The sequence below is a fragment of the Cheilinus undulatus genome, linkage group 15 (genome assembly GCF_018320785.1).
Source record: "Cheilinus undulatus linkage group 15, ASM1832078v1, whole genome shotgun sequence".
NCBI lineage: Eukaryota > Metazoa > Chordata > Actinopteri > Labriformes > Labridae > Cheilinus > Cheilinus undulatus.
In genome coordinates, this window is record NC_054879.1 from 28,541,279 (window position 1) to 28,568,287 (window position 27,009).

The 27,009-nt window shown below is 37.7% G+C and overlaps 2 protein-coding genes across 2 annotated transcripts in view; one reads left to right on the forward strand and one right to left on the reverse strand.

Moving 5' to 3' along the window:
* Positions 1-73: 73 nt before the first annotated feature.
* On the reverse strand, positions 74-26,885 carry LOC121522535 (interleukin-1 receptor type 1-like). Its single transcript, XM_041807062.1, has 11 exons — positions 26,753-26,885; positions 18,409-18,619; positions 17,986-18,154; positions 16,246-16,420; positions 16,008-16,070; positions 14,004-14,130; positions 13,626-13,765; positions 8,145-8,291; positions 6,256-6,420; positions 4,633-4,836; positions 74-670 (listed from the first exon to the last, which is right to left on the reverse strand). The coding sequence occupies exons 1-11, from the start codon at positions 26,811-26,813 to the stop codon at positions 477-479; spliced, it is 1,656 nt and encodes a 551-aa protein (XP_041662996.1). The 5' UTR covers positions 26,814-26,885; the 3' UTR covers positions 74-476.
* The window catches only part of LOC121522536 (G2/M phase-specific E3 ubiquitin-protein ligase), a 40,243-nt gene continuing 34,016 nt past the window's right edge, over positions 20,783-27,009 (forward strand). The window contains exon 1 of the transcript XR_005992991.1: positions 20,783-21,072. The gene's annotated coding sequence lies outside the window, so the exon portion shown is untranslated. The remainder of the gene's footprint in view (positions 21,073-27,009) is intronic.

A 27,009-nucleotide genomic window follows, 5' to 3' on the forward strand; every position in this document is an offset into this window, starting at 1 on the left:
TAGTTTTGACTTTTTATAGTTTTGACTCATATTTTGACCTTTTAAATTCATATTTTTGACCTTTTTTCTCGTTTTAACCTGATTTGATTTTTTGACACTTCCTGTTTTAATGGATTTGCAGGTCTCTCTACATGTTGTCCATTCATGTTTCTCACAATGTCCCAACTTTTTTGTACTGGGTTTGTAAACCGAAAACCCTTTTTAATGGCAGGACAGCAACAGAAAAATGACAGTCTGTAATCCATGGATTGAAGTCGAAACATGCTTGTATTGTACCAGGAAGAAGTTGCCTTCCTGACCCGTTTGCACGTATTGTAGTTCCCAAGAAGACCAGCAATTAACACAATACTCTCTGATGGATGATGAGGCCATCTGGTTCCCATTTGTCCATACATCTTTCCTGTAAATGTCCCAAAGACCCTAATGTTAACAACACATCTGTTCACCTTCAGTGAAATTAACATTTTTCATTTTGTTTACACTAAAGTCTTGAGCTTCCCTGAGGACACTGGCGGCATGTGGTACCTCAGATTTTTCCACAGGTTTCTGTTGGGGTCTAATTTCATCAGTTTATGAGTTCCAGTATGAGGTGTCCTCCACCTCAGAGCTCCTTGTTTCCTCTTGATGTAGCGCAGAGACTCTGGCAGGAGACTGTAATCCACTGGGCCATCTGAAAGATCAGAGAACAATGTTTACTACAGACACACTCAGCATTTTAAATGTTTTAACAACTTGGTCAGATTATTAGCTACTGTATGCACTTTTCACTGCTAAGATGAGTGACACCTGTCCTGTGTCTACATAGTTAATATAACCCCAATCCCCCAAAAAGTTGGGCAGCTGTGTAAAATGTTCAGTGGTTTGAAAATATTATAACCCATTCACAATGGAACATAGACTGACTCAGTTTCAACATCTGATATGCTTCTAGCATTTCATGAAAAAAAATTGCTTATTTTGAATTTAGTGGCAGCAATACAATCCCAAAACTTAGGGACAGGGCAACAACAACCCTCAAAAATCGCATCCTGTTTGCGATTGAGCTCACATATCACTTGAGTCTGAGTGTTGACAGCCCTGCACATTCCCTCTGTCATGACGGGCAGCTTCTCAATTGCCAAAAGTGCTGCCAACGTCCTCCGAGCTTTGCGATAGATCAGGAAGCTGCTAGCTCCAAACAGCAAAAGATTCAATCTGGAGAAACCTCCGTGCACAAGGGGGCAGGGATGAAGGTCAGTATTTGATCCTTGTGATTTTTGGGTCCTCAGGTAGCCCTGCATCAAAAACAGACATGAATCTGAACTGGATCTCACTGCATGGGCTCAGGAACACTTCCAGAAATCATTTTTGGCTGCGCGATGCTAAAATGCAAGTTAAAGCTGAAACATTCAAAGAAGAAGCCATATGTGAATGTCATCCAGAAACGCTACTTTCTTCTCTAGGCTGAAGCTTATTCAAAATGGACTGAGGCAAAATGGAAAACTGTTCTGTGGTCGGTTGAGTCAAAATCAAAAATTATTTTTTGGAAATCATCAATGCTGGCGTCCTACAAAGGAAAGAGGAAATCGTGTTGCTTGTTATCACCACACAGTTTAAAAGCCTGCATCTCTGATGGTACGAGATTACATTAGTGCATATGGTGGGGGCAGCTTACACATCTGGAAAGGCACTATCAATGCTGAGGTTTTAGAGCAACATATGCTGTCATCCAGACAACATTTCTCTTAGTTAAGGACTTTATGATTTCAGCAAGACAATGCTAAACCACATACCACATCCATCACTGTAGCATGGCTTCACAATAGAGGGGTCCAGGTGGTGAACTGGCCTGCCTGCAGTCCTGACCTTTCACCAGTAGGAAACATTTGGAGCATCATAAAATGAACAACACAACAATGAATACCCAGGATTGTTGAAGTGCTGACCTCATAAATGCTCTACAGAATGAATGGGCACAAATTCTGTAAGGAAACACTCTAAAATGTTGTGAAAAGAAGAGTGGAGGCTGCAAAAGGGTGGCAACTCCACACTAAAGTATGTATTTGAAGCTAATCTCAGTGCAGTCCTTGTTGGTGTAATGGTCAGGCAGCTGTAAATGACTTTCATCCATATAGTGTATACAGTAACCCAGACCAGGCTATAGCCATTTCTTATTGACAGCTCTCTTTCCTTGTAAGGTCAAATGCCTGCATTTAAGAAAGGTGAGTTGTACTGCAATGTACAAATCCTTGCAGTGTCAACAGCTGGATCAGAAAGACTTCTCAATTCAAGACAAACACTGACCAGAGCATCTGTACTTCACAGCAAACATCATTATCAAAGACTGGGAGCTCAACTAGAGCTGCAGTCAAAAAATTTACATAGATTTTAATAGTTTCACTGATTAAACCCTAAAAAAGGCCTATGCATGCTTTTTTTATCAGAAGACCTTTGTATGAACTACATAATAACTGCTTTATCATGGTTTTAATCAATATTTGCAAATCTAATTTTGGCAGCCACGAAACAGACAATGCCCCCACCCCAACACAACACACACACACACACACACACACACCCACACACACACCAAGATCTTCGGTGCCCAAACCATCATACAAGAAGACTATTTGAACTCGTTCCTCTGCTTGGAAAGCCTTCTTAGCAGACTGTGTGCTTTGTAGTCATAACATTGATTTCACAGTACTCTGGAAAAATTGGAGGAAATTTACCAGGTTTAAAACTTTGTCAACAGTAAAGAAGTTGAAATTATGTGTTCCTTATAGCTCCTTTCATGCAAAATGCAACTGGAAGTTTCCAGATGTGTGTGTGAGTGCATGCGTGAAGGGAAACTCCTGATTTTTTTCATCTCTTTAGCTCAGGGAGAATTTCCAGGAATCAGTAGAACAGCAAATAAACAGGGAATCAACATGATTCAATCTTATTATGCAAGACATCTGTTCTAGTCTGCTTCTCTTCGTACCTTCTAAATCTGTAATCTTGAAAACAGATAATACACATATGGCCTGATTAGCCAAAGGATTGGACATCTTTGTGCAAACGAATCAGAAAGAGACCTAATTCACAAAGCACACAGCATGCACTCCTAACAGCACTACAGGATAAATTGTATGTTTGTGCACAGGTGGTTTGTTTGTTGACAATGTCTTGACAGCATCCTTGCACCCTTGAAACATCATGAACTATATACATACCAATTCACACAGACTTGTTTATTACCACCGCCAAGGAGGTTATGTGATTGGGTGGGTTTGTTTGTTTGTTAGTTTGTTCGTTTGTTAGTTTGTTTGTTAACAACATTACTCAAAAAGTTATGGACGGATTTTGATGAAATTTTCAGGAAATGTCAGAAATGGCATAAGGAAGAACTAATTACATTTTGGGACTGATATGGATCACCGTCTCGATCCAGGAATTTTTTAAAGGACTGAGTAACTTCAATCAAAGCAGCATTTTTGGGTGTGTTTCTATTCAAAGTTTTGGAGTTTATAGCGTTTGAAAGACGCACGCTCGGTCGAGGAGACAAGTTGGAGTGTAACAGAGAGAAAGACAGTGAATTGTAGCGAGAATACTCCCAAGGCTGGGAGGAACATACTAGGTGAACAATTTAAAGTTTTTTTTGTTTTAGCCTTGATGATTACAGTTTGAAGCTTATGAAAATCGAAGCTGCCTCCATGCCATGTTGCACCAATGCAGTAATTCATGCAAAATGAGCCCTGACCAAGCACTAAGTGCATAAAGAAACATAAAGGTTTTTATATTTGGTGTTATGTCTACTAATTTAAGAAAGATCTGTAGGCCGTTATCATCACAATGGTACAAAAAGTCGTTTATACATATATTACTTTTGTGTGATGACTCTAGAATATAAGATTTTCCCTTTTTGTATTAGTTTACAGTAAAAATGAACCTTGTCACTATATTCTAATTTTCTGAGAACCTGTACATGTGGTAGACAAAGTAACATAGAAACAGTCACCTCCTACCTCTAAACGTGCAACCAAGGCATCTACCACCCCCTGTTTTGAGTCACGAGAGCATTTAAGACAAATGATCTCCTGTTGTGAGATGAATCAGAGTGATAAATACTTTTAATAGTCTCTGTGGGGAGAGGGAGCACAACATGCAAAGCTCCCTACCAGGATAGTGTGGTTTTTACCTCCGCCAAGGAGGTTATGTGATCGGGTGGGTTTGTTTGTTTGTTAGTTTGTTTGTCAGCAACATAACGCAAAAAGTTATTTTGATGAAATTTTCAGGAAATGTCAGAAATTGAATAAGGAAGAACTGATTAGATTTTGTGAGTAATCACCGTCTGGATCCAAGAATTTTTTTAAAGGATTCTGTACTATTGGGAGATAGGGCTAATGGCAGAGGTCTGCGCTCTCCAAGTGCTTTTCTAGTCTTTTAAATATTTTTCCTCTGAAATAAGTCATGCAAAAATCTGCTTTGCATTTACACATAACAATGTTTTGAGTTCACCTCTAACACAGAGGGGAACAGCTACACACTCTCACATCTGCATGATCTCAATATGACTTTGCATTTTTTAATTGCCTTATGAAACTGCCAGATGGCACGTAAAGACTCGACGATTCCTCCTCTAGAGAGTAACAATGGTATTTTTGTCCTCACCGATCTCAAGCAGAATCACTCTTGGGCTGTTCTGAGTTAGAGCGTCATAAAGGCCCACTTTATGCTCGTAACACAGCTGGTTCATGTTGTTGTGTATGGGAGCCTCCTCTGTTTTTACTCCACTGCAGCATACGGCGTCCGGAGACAGTATGAGTATCAGTCTCCGGCACTGTCTCAGTGTAGCAGCTACAGCATCGTGCATTGCTGTGAGGGACAGGAAATGAAAAGAGGTCATTACTGTAGGGTTGAAATTATCTGTGCAAACTGAAACTAGCATGGTATTTAGGTAAAAGGCCAAACGCTTCTGCATGTATACAATTAATGATTATTTACATACAGTTAAACACATTTAAACTACAGCTGACTATTTTCCAAATAATAAATGGCATTTTGTGTTATTTTGTTCAAAGCCAGTTCGCAAAAATGATAAAATAAATTTATTCTTGCAGGCCTGAGAAATATTCTCAGCACCAGCAAAATTGAAAGGATTTAAAGATACTTCTTTCTGATCTCAGCAACTGCAAAAACAAACGCCAAAATTTTCTGATATACTTGTATTAAGTAGTGCATCTGACAGCTTTTCAAGTTAAACAACCAACATCCGCATGACAGCATTTTGCCTGTAAAATGGTCACATACAGTTAAAAACATGGTAATCCTTATTGTTTTTGTGACTTGAAGCAACAACTCGTGGGAATTCAGTTTGGTGCTTTTTGGCATCCCATAAAGGTTTCTGAGTGCAACCCTAGTGCTATTACTCTGTCCTTCTGAGATATTGCTTGTTTGTTGAAACTGAGTGGGTAGAAAAACCAACAGAAAAGTTGTAGGAAGCCAAGAGAACCAGGGCAACTGATAAGTTCAGTGAGGCACACCCTACAACATAATCGTGCCAAGTCTGACACCGGACGGCTCCAAAGGTTATCTTGACAGATTTTCTGTCGAGTTAAGAGTGATCTTTTTCTCTCTGATTTTCTCAGAAGATGATCAGAATGGTTCTGGCTCAAAATCCAAAATGTCAAGAATGCTCAGTATTTATGATCAAAAACCCTGTTTTGTGTAGGGAAAGCAGAGCGTGCAGTCTATACGTGGGGATTAAATCAAAATGTCTTCCATTGTGGCTAAATGACATTGCAGTGGGTTTGCTTGTGACAGGTTTGTAAGTTCCAGTCTTCTAAAGCAAACTTTTTGGCTTGACATGGATTTATTTTTTTATCTGTTGCAATCTGTAGTGAATACCTACAGAGCTGTGCACTGGATTGTCTCTATTGCAAGTTCTTTTGCTCAGTATTTCTCTTTTTCCCCTTCTTAGCTTCACCAGTCACCATCCTTGTCTGTCTCTCAACCATCGTATAAACAGCACAATTATGGACTAACTGGCTTCTTTTTAGCTGAGAGCTGGCATGTGAACTAGACTTCAAGCTGATACTTGTCATGAAAGAACCACAGCTGACTGCCAAAGTTACACAGTGCAAAACTATTCTCCTGTTTTGCTATTTTATTATGTTTCTATTGTTTTTCCCCTCATAATTGCCCTTTTATGTGTGTTTTAGTCCTTTACAGTACTGCTGTCAATCCTAGTTGTTTTAAATGAGTTAATGAGAGTATTAAGGATCTGATCCTGACCTTCTCCAGGGCAGTCGTCTCGTCCTCTGATGTACAGAGAAAAGCCATGTTTTCTCTCCAGCTCCTCAGGCAGGATCTGCCGGGTGAACTTCATCGTCTCTGCTGAACTCAGGCTGTCAGAGTGGAGGAAACTCACGTAGGCGTCATATAGCTTCCCATCTGGAGCTGTAGAAAATACAATAAAACTTTAAATTATTTTCATTTAAACTTTTTAGAACCTCACTGTGATCAAAAACTGCAGATGTGAAATTTAAGGCCATTATTGATGTTTAAGATGAGAATTTAGTGATATCCATGCTAGCATTTTCTCTCACCCCTGACCATAAAATCAGATTTCTCAGACTTTTTTTTAAAAAGAACCATTTTTTTCTCTCCTGAAAAAATGTTCCATTGATCCATCCGTTAATAGGAAAGCATCAGTGCATCCCTATTAAGAACTTTTTTAAGATGGCCTTTGCCAAAAATAGGCAGCAGTACAGTAAAAGTTTCATTGAGCAGCTTTACATATAAGTATGAATATGAGGTTCATGATTACCATCATTACATTTCAAGCCCCTTTGTATTTCATTCCAAAAGGAGCAGACATTTTCCCCAGTTCAGTTCTGACCTTTAAAAAAGACAGCAAAACAAGATCCTGGGATAAAAAGTAAATACTTCCTGTGCTTATCTGGCTGATGTAAGCCAGAACGTGGGAAGGAAGTAGACCAGTAATGGCTGAGTAGATAAGAACATGCTGGTGTATGAAGATCTATAAGAACACTCAGTATTTTCATACAAATTCAAAAGTAGTCATGAGCCTCAAAGCTCTCTTGTACACAATGATCAGAGCATACAAGCTTCCAGACAAGGCATGCATGTACAACCCCAATTCCCAAAAAGTTGGGGCACTGAGTGAAATGTAAATAAAAACTGAATGCAATGATTTGCAAATCTCATAAATCCTTATTTCATTTACAATAGAACATGAACAACATATCCGATGTTGAAACTGATGGCGGCAACATGTTTCAATAAAGTAGGGAGTGGGAAACAAAACAGCTGGTCTCCTCACTTCCCAGTCATTACAGACTGTTGTGAAAAGAAGAGGGGGCACCCTGCCCCTACTTTTATGAGATGTGTTTCTAATATTTTTTTTATAAAATGGTAAAATGTCTCAGTTTCAACATCTGATATGTTATTTATATTCTATCATTAATAAAATTTGGTTTTCTGAGAATTGCAAATCATTGCATACTGATTTTGTTTTACATTTTACACACTGTGTCCCAACCTTTTTGGAATTGGTGTTGTATAAAATGTCCCCTTAGGCCAGTACAGACAAAAAGTGGCAGCAACCAGACTCTCTTTGAACTCAAAAAAGGGCAGAATTTGATACTGAAATAGAAACCAAATTTTAGCTTTAACATTTTTCAGACGCTGAATGTGAGGACTTGAAAAGAAAACTTGTCCTTTAAAATACAAAGATATCAGTAGATCAAAATGAACTATCACTGAACTCTGAGAAGAAGAGCTTGACAGCAGGTCCAGCAATATAAGGCCTAATGAACACTTTAGAAAATTGAGTTTTCCTGTGCACTTTACATATTTCATACACAGAAAATTTAGACTGCCATCTTCACCAGTGAGTTCTCCAAAAAAAAAGAGCATTTTCATTTACCTGCCAGTGTTAATGTCTTTTCCTTTAATCTTTATGGGCTTTTGCTTGTGTTGATTCAATAATGCTGAGATTGTATTTGTGAAATCAGGTTTGTTTGCCTCATTTTACAATTACCCTGAGGTTAAACTGCCAGTTTCACTGTTGTGCTGTAAATCAAACCTGAGTTTCCTAGAAGCTTCCACTTTGATGACTAATAACAAAAATGCCCCCTCCTACTGACAAAAAATGTTACCTGACTGATTAGCAAAACGGCCTGACAGATTCCTGTAAGCCAGAACTAGATCCACTTTGAAGAAGATGAGGGCAGCAGCCAGGATGAGAACGGTCAGCGGGGAGAGGATGCACAGAGTCACGCTGGTGTAGAGGGCACTGTGGTCGGCTGCAGGGAGGAGGAGGAGGAAGATGAGGTTAATCTCCCAAATGAGCTGTTGGTTACTCATAAACAAAACTATAAACAAGTACCAGCAGGAATGATGCTTTCTTTTATGGGGAAATTGGTGGTTCACCCAAACCCCAAGGAATGCTGCCATGCCCTATGATTTCCAAATCGAGCAAAACTGGGCTCTTAATCATTTATGATAGCTTTGAAATCATTTTCAACTATTTGTTTTAGGAAAAGAATTTCCAAAAAAGTTGGGACAGTGTTTATAATGTGAATATAAATACAGTACAATGATTTGCAAATCCTTCTACAATTTAATTCTGCACAAACATGTTCAAACTAATATACATATATATTTTAAATACACACATTATGGATTTGATGACTGCTATAAATTCCAAAAAAGCTGGGACAAGAGCAGGAAAGACTTGGAAATGGAAGAATGCTCAAAAACAGTTGGTAACAGGTGATAGTACCATAAAACAGTAATAATCTACAGTCCATAATATCATCAGAAGATTCAGAGAAGCTGGAGAAATCTCTGCAATTTAAATAAAGGCCAAAAACCAGCACTGAATGCTCATGACCTTTGACACCTCAGGAGGCACTGCATTTTAATCGGCATCATTCTGTAATGGCTGTTACAATGTGGAACCCTTTGGAAATCCATTATTATTATTATTGTTATTATTATTTTAGATTAATTTTGGGGCTTTTGTGCCTTCATTTAGAGAGAGGAGAGCAGAGGACAGAGGTAGTAACAGCGGCCGCCTGTGTACATGAGGTTCTGCCTAACCGCTGGGCCATCTGTGCCCAAAACCACGGTCAGTTAACACATTACACTGCTGCACCTTTAAATGTAAGTTAAGACTCTACAAAGAGAAAGCCATACATCAACATCATCCAGAAGTGCTGCTCACTTCTCTCAGCCTGAGCTCATCAGGGATGGACTGACCTAAAATGGAAGTGTGCTGTGGTCTTTGGAAATAATGAACATTAAGGCCTTGAGCCTAATGAGGAAAAGAGCCATCCAGATTGTTATCAACGCAAAGCTCAAAACCCAGAATCTGTGATGATGTGGGGATGTATTAGTTTCCAAGGCATGGGTTACTTGCACATCTGTGAGGGCTTTGTTAACTTCATTAACTCTCTGAGACTGATGTTGTGACATATATGACAGTATGAGATACAAATTTACTCACTTTGAACCATAAATTGTAGCCGCTTACTTTTATTCCTCTGGAAGCCCTCTGTTGTGCTGTTTTAATGACGCTATCCATGTCTTTGTAGCCCTTACAGAAGCTTTTTTAGTGAGCCTGGAGCTTGGGTGACTTTCCAGGCTTAAATCCACACCAGTTACTCTGATATCAAATTGTATCCAATGTTTTTGATGGTTTCTGTCGGTAATTGCTAATGCTACCCATCATATTGTTTTGTCACATTGGCTGTGTTAATCATTGGCAGGCTGTTATGTTGTTGCATCATGCTTTGCCCAACTGCATGTCTTTACTTTCAGATTCTGATGCAGATGCCCTGAATTGGTCATAACAGAGAGAGACACAGAGAGCCTGTGATTTGTCCCTCTGTGTCACTATAGACAGGAACTGCTTTGAATAATGGCTCAAAAAGAGCCCGTTCAAGAAAGCACAACGACATTTTGTACATATGAGAATATTTTTAAGACTTTTTGGCAGAATGGTTATTTTTAACTATTCGTCCCCAAGACAAAAAAATTATTGCAATCATTATTGTTTACGATGTGTAACATATAAAACTGCTCGAGTTTTAAGAATAACTAAACAGAAATTTTGTCTTGAGAGTCTAAAAACTTTTTTTAAAAATTCAAGTGACTTTATTTCACATTATTTTATAGCCTGTGTTGTCCTGAAAAAATGATGCTTAGAGCTTGACTGTGCACCACAGGGTTTTGGAGATCCATATGATTCCATCCAGACAATGTCTCTTCATGACTGTGCTTATTTTAGCATGACAATGCCAAGGCACATTCTAGACAAGTTGCAACAGCATGGCTTCACAGTAAAAAAGGTGCAGGCACAAGACTGACCTGTATGCAGTCCTTTTGAAGAAGCAAAATACATCAACTAAGACTAGGAAGAAATTCCACTTTCAGCACTTCAGCAATGAGTGTCTTCAGTTCCCAGACTCTTGCGGTGGTAACACAATGGATGATAAAAGTGTTACTGTCCCACCTTTTTTGGAAAAGGTTGCAGGGATACAATTCAGAATGTGTACTTTTTCCAGGCACCAAACATTTTTCTCACTTAAACTTCAAGTTGCTGTATTGAAGTGAATGTTTGCAAAAAAGGGTTTGCAAATCACAGATTTAGTTTTTTCAAGTGGAGGTTTGTAGTTTCATTTAATTCATGATGGTTCTTGTACTCCTCAATCTTTCTTCTAACCAAAAAGGCAAGGGGGTGTTCTGTCATGATCCAGGTTCTGATTTGTTAGGTTATGAGTTTTTCTAGTGTATTTCCTGTGTTTAGTTTTGATCCCTCGTATTTTTCTTGTTCTGTGATTTCCATGTTTTTAGTTTTACATTGTACTTAGGTTTTCTAGTTTGTATATTTCTGGTGTTTAGTTCTTAGGTGTTTCTTGTACTCCTTGTGTTTCTGTGTATTTTGTGCCTTATGTTAGTTCATGTTTAGTTACTCCTTGTATTTCATGTCTAGTTTATTCCTTGTTTCATGTCTAGTTTTACTCCTCGTGTTTCATGTTTAGTATTACCTGCTTCATGTTAGTTTAACATTCCCTGTGTTTCATGTTTAGTTAATTCCTGTGTCTTATGTTTAGTTTTACTCCCTGTGTTTCCTGTGTAGTTTATTCCCTGTGCTTCTTATTTAGTTATTCCATGTTCAGTTTTCCTCCCTGTGTTTTAGTTTCCCTCCTTGTGTTTGGTTCTTTGTATCCTCCTGTGTTTCCTTTGTTCAGCTTCTAGTGTTTAGTTTTGTCATTCAGTCCTCGTGTGCTTCTTGTGTTAGGTTCCATGTTTCCTGTTTTACTTTGTAGTTTGCCTTCCCTTGTGTGTGATTCTAGTTTTGCTTCCTGCCTGAGTTTCCCTCCACTGTGATTACCTTCACCAGTCCCACCTGTGTCTGATTGTCCACACCTGTCCTCCATTGTTAATCACTCCCTGTGCATTTAAGCTCTGTGTCTGTGTCTGTGTTGGTTCATTGTAGATGTCTTCCCTGTGTTACTCCTCGTGCTTTCCTCGTGCCTTCCTTGGATTTTGTTTTGTTTCTTTGATTTTGATTCCAGTGTTTTAGTTTCAAGTAAGTTTGTTTGTTTGTTTTAAATTAAATCAGTTCTTTGTTTTACCTGCATTTGGATCCTCCTGTTTGAGTTTTTGCCTGAACCTGTGACAGCATCTCTTTAACCGTTTTTATTTCCTGGAGCTAAAAGGTGTTAAAGCTTGTGGTGAATCAGATAAAAATGTTATTTCCTGTTCTAAATTACGTTTGTATCTGACTCATTTGTGCAAAAAGCACAGACTTGAGGTTTCTTGATTCCTGGTTTTGCCCTATATTTTAATTTTTTTTTTTTTTTGACATTTTTTTTCTCTTATTTTTGTACTTCAGTATAATTTCCCTTGGTGCAGATCAACAGCACAAATTAGAAAACATGCTGCTGAGCTCCACTGCTGCAATTCTTGAGTTAAGCAATCTTGTAAAGACTAAACTCTAAGCAGTATTGACTATTAACTATAAAGACTATTGCTTTCACAGAGGCATAAAAATGAGGCCTTTTACAGTGTGTGCCCAAATAGAAATAGAGGGATTCAGATCAAAACCATTCTTTTTAACCAGGATGAGGACATCTTTATTTCTATGTCTAAATGGGTGTTAGTGGGACTTCACTGGTTTCTTCAGCCAACCTGAAGTGGACACTTGATTTTTTTTGTTTTTTTAAGTGGAGGTTTGAGCTTGTTTCACTTAAACTTAGAGGTCCATCCATAATGCCAAAGCCAATGAGAACTTATGGGCCACTTGTGACCCATTTTCATTTTTTTTTTTCTTTTTTTTTTTTTTTTTGCCTTTTTCAAATCTTTTTTTTTTCCTAGCATTTTTTGCAACTTTCAAAAATTTGTCTCCACTTTTATCTCAACATTTTTTTGCAGTCATTTAATTATTTCCCTTAAAGTTGATTGACAGTTCATTTTACTTTATCTTCTGGTATCCTTACATTTGTGGTTTATTTAATTTGCCCATCCACATTGTTATCATACAAAATAAATCTGTTTTTATATTGTGCTAAAGCAAACATTTAAAAAGAAAATCATTTTTGTTGCTTTGGTAAGAATGGTGATTATCTAGTTTAATACAAAATATGGTCATTACAGCTTTAAGATCCTGTAAATTGAAATCCAAAATTTCAATCTTAACATACTAGATATGTTGGAATATGGTTGCTGTAAACATGTGGAAACACTGAGATCAACATGTGACTGAATTCTGGATTTAGACTGTTAGAAATTTTTTTACCTCTTTCCTGGCTTGGTTAAATTTGGGCGGGGCAAATATGTGGACTGGTGATGTCACAGGCCCACAGTGGGGAATGACCCCGCCCCTCTAACAATACGATATAAAATAACAGAGCAGTTCATCTCAGTTCAGTCTGTTGTTAGCTGATGTCACTGCCTGTATTGAAAGTTAAAAGTCAGTTAAAGGCTGTTTTGTTATTCATTGTGAGGTAAATTTGCCAATTCTATCAGCTACAGTGGCCTATGGATCATTCAAAGCATCATAACAGAGATTTGAGACCGAAAACTGACTTTGTCTCTTCTCTGGCACAGAGCTGGGCAGCTATGCTCTGGTCATATTGTCATCGTAAGGTCAAGGGGCAGGCTAATGGCATGAGTGCTTTCCTCCATTCATATTGTAGCATTTTTTTAAATTTGAGAGGATCGTATTTCTCCTGAGTGGGTGTGGCTTCAGCTCATTCAACAGACACGCTCACACCATTCTAGAGCAGATTTTACTGCCTCATTTTTCATGATTTTAAAGCTCAGTTTTATAAACTTGGAGATGTTTCATTTGACTGAAATTTGAACCTAGGGGTTCATAACACAGTTGCCTGCCATAGAACAAACCTAAATACAGATTTATCATCACTTTACAGGGTCTTTAACGTTACAGTGGATCAGGATTTTTGCTGACCTCCTTGTGCCCCCCTTTTGGCTGAACCCGAGAAAGCTCTCCCCTTTACCCCTCTAATGGACGGCTTTGCTTATAAACCTGCAAACCTGTTGGATTTCATCCATGATACCAATGTTATTGTAGTTTCCTGAACATATCAAGGCAAAGTTTAAATCACCTTCCTGAAGAGAAACAAAGGCAACCTTCACTCCAGTTGGCGTCATTACACAGCAGCCAATGGGGACGTTTAGGAACTGACGGGGAACTTCTGAGATGATCAGAGTGGACAAACCAAACACCCAGTCACCGTCATTAACGCTGAAAGAGACACAGCCAAACAATTGTCAACTGGCACACCATTTTACCGTCATCATTGTCAAAACAATTTAGCTTTTCTGAGCTCTGCCTTTTGTTTGTATTGGAAACTGCTGTAGAGTAAGAGTGATTAAGCCTGTCAACCGCAGTTTATGGGCTGCTAGCCTAAAGTTACAGTGTTTATGCGGGTGTGTAGTGTAGTTATGTGTCAACTGAAATAACAGGAAGACTGCACACTCACTATTTCCAGGATTCATGTAGTTCATCATGGTCCTCTGCGTAGATCCCATCAACAGTCCAGTAAATCAAAGTCTCATTATCCTCACTGAAACCAATGTAAGCTAAACACTTCAGCTCCACTCTCGTACCTGTGCACCAAGAAATTCATAAAAACAAGTGAGTCAATTAAGTATAGTTTTTAAAAAGAACTGTCATAAGATGTAAAATCTGAAACTATTAACAAATTGTCTACAGATTAAGCTCCCATGGCAGTTCATTTTATCTTGCAGTTTTTAGATTTTAGGTACCTAAAGCAAGGTTGAAAATTTGTTACATCTGTGGTCAGCAGAGATACACAGAATTCTTGTGCTCACACCACACAGTGTGAACTGTGCCCAAACATGCTTGGCCCCACAAGTCCAGTTTGTTTGACCAGTTTAAGTTCTCAGTACCACGCTCCTCAGCCCTGGCACGGATAAAAGAGGTGGGTTGTGCAGCATTGATATTAAGTATAGTTGATACAACCGTTTTTCTCTACAATCATTTTAAGCTAAAATGGAGTGTTTGAGAACCATAACTGACAAAAATGACTCAAAAAAAGCCACAAAGTAAGTTCATTTAATGTCATGTTGTTTTTTGTATTTTTCTATGTTGCTGACTTGTGTTACTTTGGCCTAAGAAACAATAAAGGCTATCATGAAGTGCTTTATTGCGGACTCTTTCATTTTCAGTGAGCTCTCCACGTTTTACCATTTTGAACAGGAATGAAGGATTTCAAACTGAATTCACCCAAACTTGAGCTGGCTCACTGGGCTTCTCTGAGAAGTCAGAAATTAATCAAGCATAACATTCAACCACTAAAACTAATTTTTCTGTTCAGGAAAACAAGTAAATAACTATAATTTGACATATTAATCAAGGAATATTAATGTGCTTTACTATTTTTTTCAGGTTTTTTTTTGTAAACCAGTAAATTTGAAAATTCATGGCTAACAATAATAATTATATTTTAGCATTAAAAATATCATTTCAGTTAAAGAGCTTCTATATATTGATGTATTAACCATTGCAGAAACATAACAAATGATTTTGGTAATTACTGCTGTTAATTTAGGGCAGCTGTGGCATAAACCTTACTTTGGTTAGGGTTAGGGTGGTCTAATAAATTTGTTAAGCACTGTATATATGTATTACTACAACTAAAGAAAGACTCCGTCATGGGCAAAATGTTTTGAACATCTCCAGCATTTTATTTTTTAAAAGTCTAGAATTGTCTATAAGAAGGGGACAGGGTCAAACTTTGGTTATTAGTAGGTGCGGAAAAAGGTGTATTCCTGTCCTTCTTGATTTCACCCATAAGTGTGAGAGCCATGCGCAACGATCCGCCTGTAATATGAGCACAAAAATCTCAAATTTTGGTCTTGTGTCATAAACATTTAAGCCATACAGTGAATGCTGACACAGCTGTAACAGAGTTATGGACAGCTGGAGCAGAGGCAGGAATAAAACGTATCTCCCCGTATCCCTGTGGGGTGAAAATTGATCATGGTGGGTTTGTCAGTAGCAGAGGAGGTATATCCCTCCAGCAAATCCGACCCCACAAAGTGCTTCGACGTCAGCGCAGCGCACTTGAAGGTGGGGCTGGCCTGCTTGAGCGTCGCCCGGCGCGGCCAAACTGGTGATGGAAATGCAAATCAACGTGGCTTGGTTTGGCTTGGTGCTACCAAAAGCCGTAGTGGAAAAGCCCCATAATTGTATCATTTCAAAAAACATGGTGTGGTATCCCACTGTATTGTACTAAGCAGAGTTTTGGTATATCAGTGTGTAGGACAACAGAGAAAAACTCCTTTGTGTCGTACGAATGAGTAAACCTTGCATGCTGAACAAATAAAGAGGATATGACTAAACCAGCAGTACGTCGTGACTATCACACCAACAGCAGGTGACACTTTGAAACCTCTAATCTGACCATCTTACAGTGTGTTTGTGTGTAACAGTGATAGTGATTAGTGTTTGTTATACTTGCCCACGTCAACCACGACCACTTCCTGTTGAGGACTCACAACCTTTGGTTCTGGCATAACTTTGTCTACAACAAAAAAAAAAAAAGTGCAATCAATGCACAAGAACATTATCATACAAAAACAATCAAGTAAACTTAAGAAAATGCATTAATGGTCACCGATGGTCACAGTTCTTTTATTTATCTGTTAAAAATTAAATTCAAAGTTTGCGATTCATCCTGATAACACAACAGTACACACCACTATTAATAGTTAGCTTGATGCTGCGTGCAGAGGTGTAGCTCCTGCCATCTACATTAATGTCAACCAGGCAGGTATAAATCCCAGCATCCCTCTGTGAGGCCAATGGCAGCATCATGAAGCCGTCCTCTTCCACAGAGATGGGCTCCCCGTGCCGCCTTATGGGGCTGCAGTCCTACAAGCACAAACACAATGTGTGTTTACTTTTGAACAGTAGTATAATTAAAGAGGAAATGAAATTATATCAAATAACAGTTTAAACATGCCTGAAAATATACAGTTGTGTTCTTGAATATTGAATGAAGGCAGGTTTATATTCTTGCCTAAGTTTGCGGACCTCTTGTGTTTGATATCAGACATACAGGTGTACAATATTGGAATATCCTTAAAATGTGCAATTTTTCCAGTGATTTAATCCAAGAAGGGAAATTTCCACATATTTGAGATTAACCTCATACAAAGTCAAGTTCTGGTAAAACTGGCGCTTTTATTAGCATCCATGCTAATGTCTTCTGCCATAACTGCACCAGCCTCTTGTTGCTGTTTGCTTACATCACGACTCTGCCGTGCCTTGTCCCTCATCGCTGATTTGTCCTGTCACTCTCTAACCGGGCCCAAACAGTTCAGATGGGGGCTTTGCGAGATGGATTCGCCAGTGAGAAACAAGGAAACAGGCATATCCATCTGCTTTGCAAGGTTAGGTTTGAGCTATGTTTGCACAAATGACTGAATCCATGCGACAAGTCATGGGGCCAATCAGTCTGTGGCACTGGTTGGATGTTATAAAGCTCTGGTTGCTCTGATAGCAGCCTCAGTGCATCTGTATTGCTGAGTCTGGTGTCTCTCATCTTCCTCTTGATATTTCCCCAGAGATTCTCTATGAGGTTCAGGTCAGACCATTTGGCTGGTCAATCAAAGACAGTCAGCAGACCAGTTTCTGGTTGTTCTGGCTTCACTGTGGGCAGGTGCCAAGTCCTGCTGGAAAATGAAATCAGTATCTCTGTAAACGTTCACAGCAGATGGAAGCATGAAGGTCTCTAAAATCTCCTGGTAGATGACTGACAGCATTGACTCTGGACTACATAAAGCATGGTTGACAAACAGCAGCAGATAACATGGCACCCCAAATCATCACTGATTGTGGAAATCGAAGCCAATGGACTTCAAGCACCTTGGATTCTGTGCCTCTCCAATCTTCCTCCAGACCATGGGACCTTGATTTTTCAAATAAAATGCAAGTTTTGTTTCATATGAACACAGGACCTTGGGCCACTTAGGCAACAGTCCAGTTCATTTTCTCCTTAGCCCAGGTGAGATTCAGCAGTCAAGTCAGCAATAGGTAGTAGGTAACATTTGGAATTTTCCACAATATTTTCATATTTTGGGATAGGGAAATTTCTGCACCCATAGATGATGATACAGAATGAGCAATGTGAATGTGAATGGTTTGTTACATGATCCATGCATTTACAATATCTTCTGCAGACGTTAAAACACAAGACAAACATCAACCACCAATAAAACTGATGCAAGCACATTTTCATACAGCAGGGGGCAGTGTTGCTTCAATAAAGCCAGAGTGTGCAACACAAATCACAAAGAACAAATCTGTTTACAGACATAAGTGAGAGATAGATTTTCTGTGTTGTGTGTCTTTTGCACTTTGAGAGCTAATTGAAATAAAGAGGTGACTAAACAAGACAGATATGAAAAAGACTTTGTATTAGGAGCAACGTTTACCTTCATCCACTGAATATTCCTTGTGTTATTCAGTTCAAGGATCTCTTTCTGTTTGCAAGGAAGTCCGTCAGTGACTCCCATAGTGATCGATATGGTTTCAGATAGATCAGGACACTCTCCACTGGACACTGACAGCCCCAATGTAAACTTGAATAAACCAGTTTCATCCCTAAAGAAAAGAAGATGACAGACAGCAGCATGACACCCCAGCCTGATACTTAGTAACGCAGGTGACTTTTATTGTCATAGCTGTGTGTTAGAAAACAGTTGAATGTAAACAAGTGGCTTAAATGGGAGGCTCTCTGGGAAATGAAAGAAGTAAAAGAAAAAGAAACACAATGAAAAAAGTTACATTTAGTTCAAATGAAGATTTGTTTCCACACATGAGACTCACTGAAAAACTTGGCCATGCATTTCATTTACCTTTTTTCACATATGTATGATCCATCATGAGACACCTGCACAGGTAGAAACCACAGTGTCCCGTTTCTCACTTCCACTCCAGCAGGCAAACTCAGGTTGTGCTCACCCTCATGGCTCCAGGTTATGTTGGTGTCAGAATCAGCAGTGGGACACTTCATTAGAAAGAGATGTCCAGGACTCACATGGTACGTCTCTGTCTCCCCCTTGTGGTCTAAATGTGACAGTGCAAAAGAAGACAAATCAGGTTTATTTTAATGTCAAGCGTAAATGCAGTTAGAAGGTGCTTTAGTCAGGCTTCATGGAAAAGCCCATGAGGGGAGATAAAAGGGAGGGCTTTCTGGGCCCAGACAAGTGGGTGGCCCCTGGAGGTCAGCAAAAATCATGGTCCATTGTATAGTTAAGCTGTGATGTCTAAATTCCCTTTTTTCTTCTCACTCGAATAATAACCACTCTTAACAGAGCAACAAATAATCATTTTTGATTTATCTATGCTGTAGTTAGTATAAAGCCCTCTTCAAAATATCCTAAAACAGAATCACCTTTCTTTGATAAGTTTACAATGTGGTAGGCACATAAAACTTAACCATTTGGTCATGATTTTCACAAGTGTCAGGATGCCAGCAAATACAAAAGAAAGTGAGACAACTTTCAGGGAAAAATATTAAAAATTAGTGAAAAAGGCAAAATGGCAAAAGGTGGCAAAAATGGATTAAGAGAGACAGAAATGAATGAAAACTGGCCAAAATTAGCTTTAGAAGTGGTGAAAATGGGTTAAAAAGTAGCAAAAATTAGCTTACAGTGGCAACAGTGGGCTAAAGAGTGGATAACAGGGGTCAGAAGTGAAAAATGGGGCTTGATAGTTGTAAAAATTTGGGGGGAAAAAGGTGGTGAAAGAGAACTTAACAACTAGCAAAGGTGACTTTAAAATGGCAAAAAATGGACATAACAAATTATGTAAAGTGATTAAAAGTGGCAAAATGGTCATAAAATGTGGTTAAATGGGTTGAAGTTAGGGCTAAATGATTTGCAAAAATAATCTTATTGCGATTTCCCCCCCAATAATGCGATTGCAATTTAATATGTGATTATTTTAGGTTCCTCATCTTAAATATTTTTTAATAAATACAAGCAAGAATTCATTCCTAATTAAAATGTACACTGTATTAGATATAAATCCCAATATACTTGGGACAATAATTTAAAACAAATATCTAATTAAGATTATTTTGGCACTATTGCAAATTTGATATCAACTGCTAAAAGGGGTAATCATATTTATGTCAATCGCATTTTAAATAAGAAAAACATATGCATTTAGTAATGCAGGTTTTTGTTCTAAAAAATGTTACACCATTATGTGCATAAAATATCTGCTGCAAAAAGTATTCAAGAAATACTGCAACTTTTGCAATTTGTAACTTGCAGCAGGCAATACTGACATTTAATCTAATTTGCCATCAATTTAATTAAATTAATCAATTTAAGTAGTTTAAGTGGAAAAATAGGGCAGAAAAGTGGGGAAAATAGATTGAAATGTAGTGAGACTTTATAGCTAAGACTTGATTTACACAAATGTCAGTATGCCAGAAAATAAAGAAAAGAAACTGAAACAAGGTGAAGGAAAAAAAATATGTCTTTGCTACAAAAAGGCAAAAAGGGGCTATAATTTGAAAAAAAAAAAAAAAAAGATTTAAAGTGGCAAAAATGGACATAATAAGTGGGTGAAAACCGATTAAAAGTGGCATAGAGGGGACATAAAAAGTAGTTAAAAGGCGTTAAAAGTGGCAAATATGGTTTAAACGAGGTAAAACTTCACAGAAAGGTGGTGAAATTGGATTTTAAAATGGCAAAGAAAGAAAAAAATGCTTAAAAGTAGTAACATTTGAATCAAGCCGGCAATATTGGGTAAAAGACGCAAAAATTAGCAAAAAGCGACCGACATGGATGAAAAGTGTGCAAATAAAAGTGGCAAATTGGTGGAAAAATTTGTTAAATGGGTTAAAAAGAGGCACAAATAAAAGTGTCAAACATCACAACCCAATCATAGCTCAACACTCTTCAGCTCCTGAATGAGTCAACTGTTAGCCGACACACTGATCAAACACTCAAACATTGACACCTTCAATTAATCACAACCAGAGCAGTTGAGCTCAACTGGGCTCTGATCACAACTAGCGGAGGAAATAAATTGCCACATGTGTTGTATGAGAAAATATATTTTAAAACGGTACAATTTACCTTCTACTGTTCCTTTTTGTTGAAGTTACACCACTTATAATCACATAATGATTATGGAAAAGGTAAGTTCAACCAAGAGTTCTTTTCTGAAGCCGGTATTTCCGGTTAACTTGAACGCAGCATGAGATAGGGAAAAGGCAACCGTTAGCTTCAAGACTGCCAACTCACAAAAGTTGGAGGCTTAAGTTTCATAACTGAACACCACAGAGTTTAAAGAAAGATGAAAAGGAAGACATGGCAACAATAACAACACAGAAATGGAAAATTAGAAAAGTATTTTGAACTGGGAGAGGAGTGTAGTGAAGCCAAGTGGAGCTATTGATACTGGCAAGCTGCTGCTAGCTTAAATCAAGGATGCCCCCGACAAATCTGGGGAATTTAGCACTGAAACCAGTACTTTTTCAGAAGGAAGGACAGACACACAAGGTAATACAGCTGTCTCTTTTGCCCACTTCTTACTTCCCTGCAGTTAGTTCAATATGTGACCTGGTAACTTTCAGCAGGAATGCTTATGTCTGTTATGGCAGTAGAAATGGCCAAGCCTCCTGTCAGTACCCTCCTGTTTAATTTTCACCAAAGCATACCATATTAGTTCTTTACATCATTATAAAGAGTATGAAGAGGTATTACTAGAGTCACATTCAGTCTTTAACAGCTTTCATAATAATGACATTGACAGCCATAATGGCAATGGATGAAAGTCCCTAATTAACATGGTCACTCCTTAAACCGAAACATCGGGGTTGTACTTTTTTCACCTCTGCAAAGCTGCTGCCACCTGCTACCTTTTATGCCTAGCTTTTGTGCTGTTTATCTAACCTGACAGGTATCCATCTGCTTTGCAAGGTTACTGTTTAACTGGAGCAGGTTAGAATGGAAGGCTTTGAAGTCAGTTATGAGTTTAACATCCATCCAATTTAATATTTCAGATACTGTAGTTATGAAAAGGTTTGGCTGGTGTGTAAACAGAAAGCTTTATTTACTCGCTGTGGAGTTGATTTTATTTGCAAGTGTGTGTAAGGTTCTTCTTTTTCTTTCTTTCAATACCACATCACAAATTTAAGCAGTCTAAACTCTTCTTAAGCCCCCTTTATTACCTAAACAAAACATAGACATTTTATTTATTCCTGCCTGTTTTAAAATATAAACCCTTTCTTCCTGAAACAGTCAAAGCTTTAAGGTTTTAATTGTGGCTCACCCAACTGTTGTGGGTGAGCCACAATTTTAGGCAGGACCAATACACCTAGGTGAGCAGAAGTCTGCTCTGGAGCATTTTAGGACTTAAGTTTTAAGTCTGCACAACATTTATTTATCAGTGTCAAAATGTATACTGGCTAGAATGAATTTAGAAATATTGGCATATCAGATGTAGGCAAAAATCCAAAATTGTGCATCCATATTAAATGGCATCCAGGAGGGCTCATTTACCTGGCTTTTCAATGGGTCAGCCATTTTTGTGTGCGGGCTGATCATTGACCAGTGGGGGGAAAAAAAAAAAAAAAAAAAAAAAATTGTAAAAAAGACAACAGAAAAGTGTATTTAAAATTAAAAAGGAGAAGTATTTGATTGCATTTATTTATATCTCTGGGGTTATAAACAGAATATTTTGATATTCTGAATAGAATAGGAGTTGTAGTGAATTTGATGTAGGATAAGGCTTTTATCCAGATTTATATGTCTCATATCATGGCCTCTGTATCGTTAGACCTATCGTCAGATGTAAGAATTACTTATCCCTATTTGATAATGGCTTTTGATTTGTAAAGCTGTTTCTCCCAGGATTGTCAGCTCTTGTTTACTCTGTCAAAGTGACTCATCCAAGAGTAGTTGTAAATCTTAGGCTGGAACAAATCAAACACTGCGTCACTAACCAGAATATTGTGACCAATCTGTTATCAGTAGATTACTCAATATATTGCTGTGAAAGAAGGTCAAAGAGCTAGAGTAAACCTGGGGGGAAGCCAGCCTTAGAGGAGTGTTGTTTGTGTTGGTTAAAGCAGGAGCAGTGGTAGAAATTGCTGTCTGTCTCAGAGGGCTACATTAGTTCATATATAGAAAGTTGTAGAGCAATCTATTTCTGTGTTTTATTCATTAACCCTAAATGAAATATTCTCTACATGACCAAAAACTTTTTTACATAGCACAAATGTTAATCAACTGTCCTAAGTTTTTTCGATAGCCATCGTTTTCTTTCTATTTCATGATTTAAAGAAAATCACCATGCATGAACTTGTGTCTAACAGAGGAGCTATCACAGTGAACAACTCATAGTGTTTGAGTGGTTTTGATTTGTTTGTGACTTCACAGCTTGCGTCTTCTTTAGCTTACTCATTATCTCAGTGACGTACAAATCCTTGACTGCTCAGAAGAGCAGCTGTATACATTTGTTTTAGCCACCTCCTGTTGTGCATCAAATCTCAAAACAGTGAAGCTCTACTTATGTTTCACTTTCAAAATGCTAAAAGAATTGATTGACCAGTGTACTTGTTTTACTGTTTTTGAAGGAAAAACATACAAAATTGGAATAACTAATAGCTGTAGCCTCCCATGAAAAATGTTCTTACACTGTTTAGCCTCACACCTTGTGTACAGTTTCCTCCGTGAAGCTGCTGACGTCTTTTCATGTCAGGGATTTCCTGGCCATAAAGGGGTTAGGGTGCTTGCTTGCTGCATGTGACCTATTTAATACCAGAGGACGAGGCAGGCTAGAAGAAGCCACTTCTCACGACAACTTTTTTCTCCTGAACATCTGCGAAAAAATGTTATTTCATCAGATATATGTAGAGCATAAAGTCTTTGTTATGCTTTTCTTTTTAACCAGTGTGTTACCTTTATGCTTGGTTTGCAGTGCATTAGTTTTATCTTTTCACCTGAACATTTAGAAAAAACTTCAGCCCAAGGATACACTTATGCATCAGTTCAGCTTTGATACCAGCCGATATCGACCAGGTTGACTAATGTTGGCATAAGCAAACAACATGGCATGAACAGATGTTACTAGCCAATGTTCATCTATTGCACCGAATCGAGTTAAAGCTGGCATCAACTACTGAATCAAATAACATTTTTTTTACTGGAAAGAAGTCATCTGTAGGACAAACTACAGCACTGAAAGTTAACTGAGGGTGTTAGTGAAAATCTTTAACCAGATGTGGGATTTTTCCTCCCATATTGTTCTGCAGTTGTGAAATTTCCCTCTGAAGGCCTACCAGATCATTCTACTGCAACTGAGCGAGATGATGTATCATTTCCATAGCTATGGTTTCACAGTCAGTCATTTTATAGTGATTTGACTTTAGTTACTGTTCTACAAGAAGGCTAGTTCCACACATTTACTGTAAGCACACATGCCTGTGCACACACACAGAAGCAGTCAGAGAAAGCTTGCTCCTTTCTCTCTCTCCTTCTCTCTTTCACAGTTTGACAGTTTACTATTTTTTGACATCAAGTTTCTGTTTTTTTCTGCATCTCTACTATCATGAGAATGTGCAACATTCTCAAATTACAGATTAGGTCACCACAACCTTAATTTTTGTCCTGTATTAGCTTGCATTGCATGTCCTTATGTGCACCACTGATGTGCACAAGACTGTCTGTTGGACTGAGGTTTTCATATGAAGTCACTTTTTAAAAATTGATGGATTGTTCAAACCTCCCAACATGATTTTATCTATTTTATATATTTATACGTATTTTCTTGAACTGATATTTGTTGGTATTTAAAGTCTATCAAAACAAGATTTCCATTTCACATCTACCAATTATTTGCTTGCAACATATATAAAACAGTTATTGGCAATCTGACTAACTTGGTCACACTGGCATCACCACCAGCTGGCTTGATTTGAACTGCAACTGTTCACACAGCTGCCCCGTGATTTTCTATGAAATTCTGAATGTGTAAGAAATGTTTGGTCTGAACCAGGGTTTGCATGTCAAAGATTATGTTCTACTTTATCTAATTTATTGTGGCTTATACTGGCTGGCTGGCTGGGTTTGTTGGGAAATATTAGCTTGTGATGCATCATAATTTTAAATCTCACTTTACCACAATAACAATAAAAATCATTAGGGCTGCAGTAATCCGTTCTTTTCGTAATCGAGTGCTCAGTCAATTCTTCTGTTGATTAATCGAGTACTCTAAGAAGAAATATTGCATTTTATTAATCAATCACTTCTGCTTTTTTCAAGAGCAGTAGCTCTAGACAAATGATTAAAAAGATGGGTCCCTTAAATGAACTACTTGTACATTAAAAATTGGTATTAATAGTTTCTCTAAAGAAAGTATATTTTACAAAGTGCAATACAATTGTGATAGCAATTTACATTTATTAAAGTTAAAAGGAAAGGAAGTTAAATGATTAAATACAATTATACCATAACTGAGGTTTAATGAATGACATTTTGGATTCCAGCACTTCATATCTTATATTGTAGTTTATTTAATTTTCAAATTTGCTGTTAAAGTTCAGGGACTATTAACTATTATTTTACCATCCTCTACTTCATGTATGATTGAAGTATTTCACATTCTAGCAAGAAATAAAACTCCATCATCATTAACACAGCGGTCTAATGATGCCTGAAGGCTGCACTTATTAACGTTACAGGAGTAGGATTTTTTTTCAAAGGGTGTTCACTTTTAAATCTTGTGGCACAAGATATTATCACACCATTACTAATAAGGGCTAAATGATTTGGTAAAATAGAGTTTTTTTTCCCCCAATATTTTGATTCCGATTTGAAATGCAATTATTTCTAAAGTTCCTCATCTTATGTATTTTCTAACAAACACAAGCAATAAATCATTTTATTATATAACCAACCCAATATTACATTAAACAAGGGCTAAACAATTTTGATCTAATTTTATATCTATGATCATTTTGACTCTTATTGCAAATCGGACATAAATTCTTGTATTGAAAGGAGTGATCATTTTGATGTCATTCTCATATTCTGTAAGAAAAATCTGCACAAATGTTGGACGTAGGATTTTTTTTGTAAACTATTCTTAAAAAAATGGCACTTGAATGATTGCATGACATGTAATGCATAACACCTCTGCTGCAAAAAAATGTTTTAAACTGGCATTTTGGCACAAATGTCAGGTTAAAGAAATATTGCACCTTCTGCAATTTGAAAATTGCAGCAATCCATGTTGCTATTTAATTGAATTTGTGATTAATTGCCCAGCCCTATTACTAATGAGCTCTCTAACCATGAAATCTGTTTTAAAGTAAGAAAACACAATCTCGGTGTAGTTTCAGGAATATTTAAAAGTATATCAGAGCATTGAAGTCAGACACTCCTTTCTGCATTATAATTTCATATCCCTGCATGTACACATTAGAAGTTGCACTATCATACATGGAGTGTTAAGAGAAGATTTTTTTTTATCTAGGACTTAGCACTTGCATTCCCATGAAATAGGAGAGACTCACTATATGGAATACATGAACAGTTTTCCAATCAATGTTCTTTACACAGGCAACAAAGTTTTTTATCAAGCACAACCATCAAGAGGGATGGAGACCATAAACAGCTGTGAATTTGTTTTGTAGTTTTGTTTAGTTTTTATACTGATAAGTCTTTATCAAAAAGGGTGTACAAATGTTTGTGAAAGTTTCAGGATTATGCCACTAGCAGTATACATCATTATGTGTTAGGTATACTGTATGCTCTAAACACGCAATAATTGCTGAGATTGTTTTATATACCATTGTGAAATGCAGCAGCACATGCAACTTGAACGTGTTAAAAATGGGAAAACCAGTTTTTAACTCAAATCGTTCAAACCTACCTTCACTTTGTAACAAATGTGGTTTAAAGTGGTTTCAGGCTTTACATCTTCAAAGCCAGCATTTAGGAACCTGTTACAGCAATTTCAAGTTTTGAAGTCAGTGTTTACTTTTTAAGAAAAATGAAACTGAAAATGCTCCAACCTGTAAGTCAGCTATTATCTTAAATCAATTACCTTATTCCTCTTTAGCTTTAGGGTTACACCTTTTCTTTGACACGTACAGAGTCTGTAGAAATTATTTTTAAAAGCAGAAGTCTCTGAAGTCAGTTTAAAGCTCAAAAGAATTTGGGTGTAAGTACTTACAGTGTGCAAATCCCAGAGACAACACTGAAGCCAGAAAGAAGACCCCGTCTGCCGTTGTCATGGTTCTTATCTGTGATAAAAAGACAGGCTACATTACACAAAATCCTGCCTGCTCTTTAATGCTTGAGTCATGTCTTCAGGCACATTGCCTTTGCAATAAACGTGGTTGCTTGAAACATTTCCTGATAGGCAAACAGGCTGAACTGCCCCAGATTAAGGGAAGTGAGAGATACAGTTTATACCGCTCAAGGAGCAAA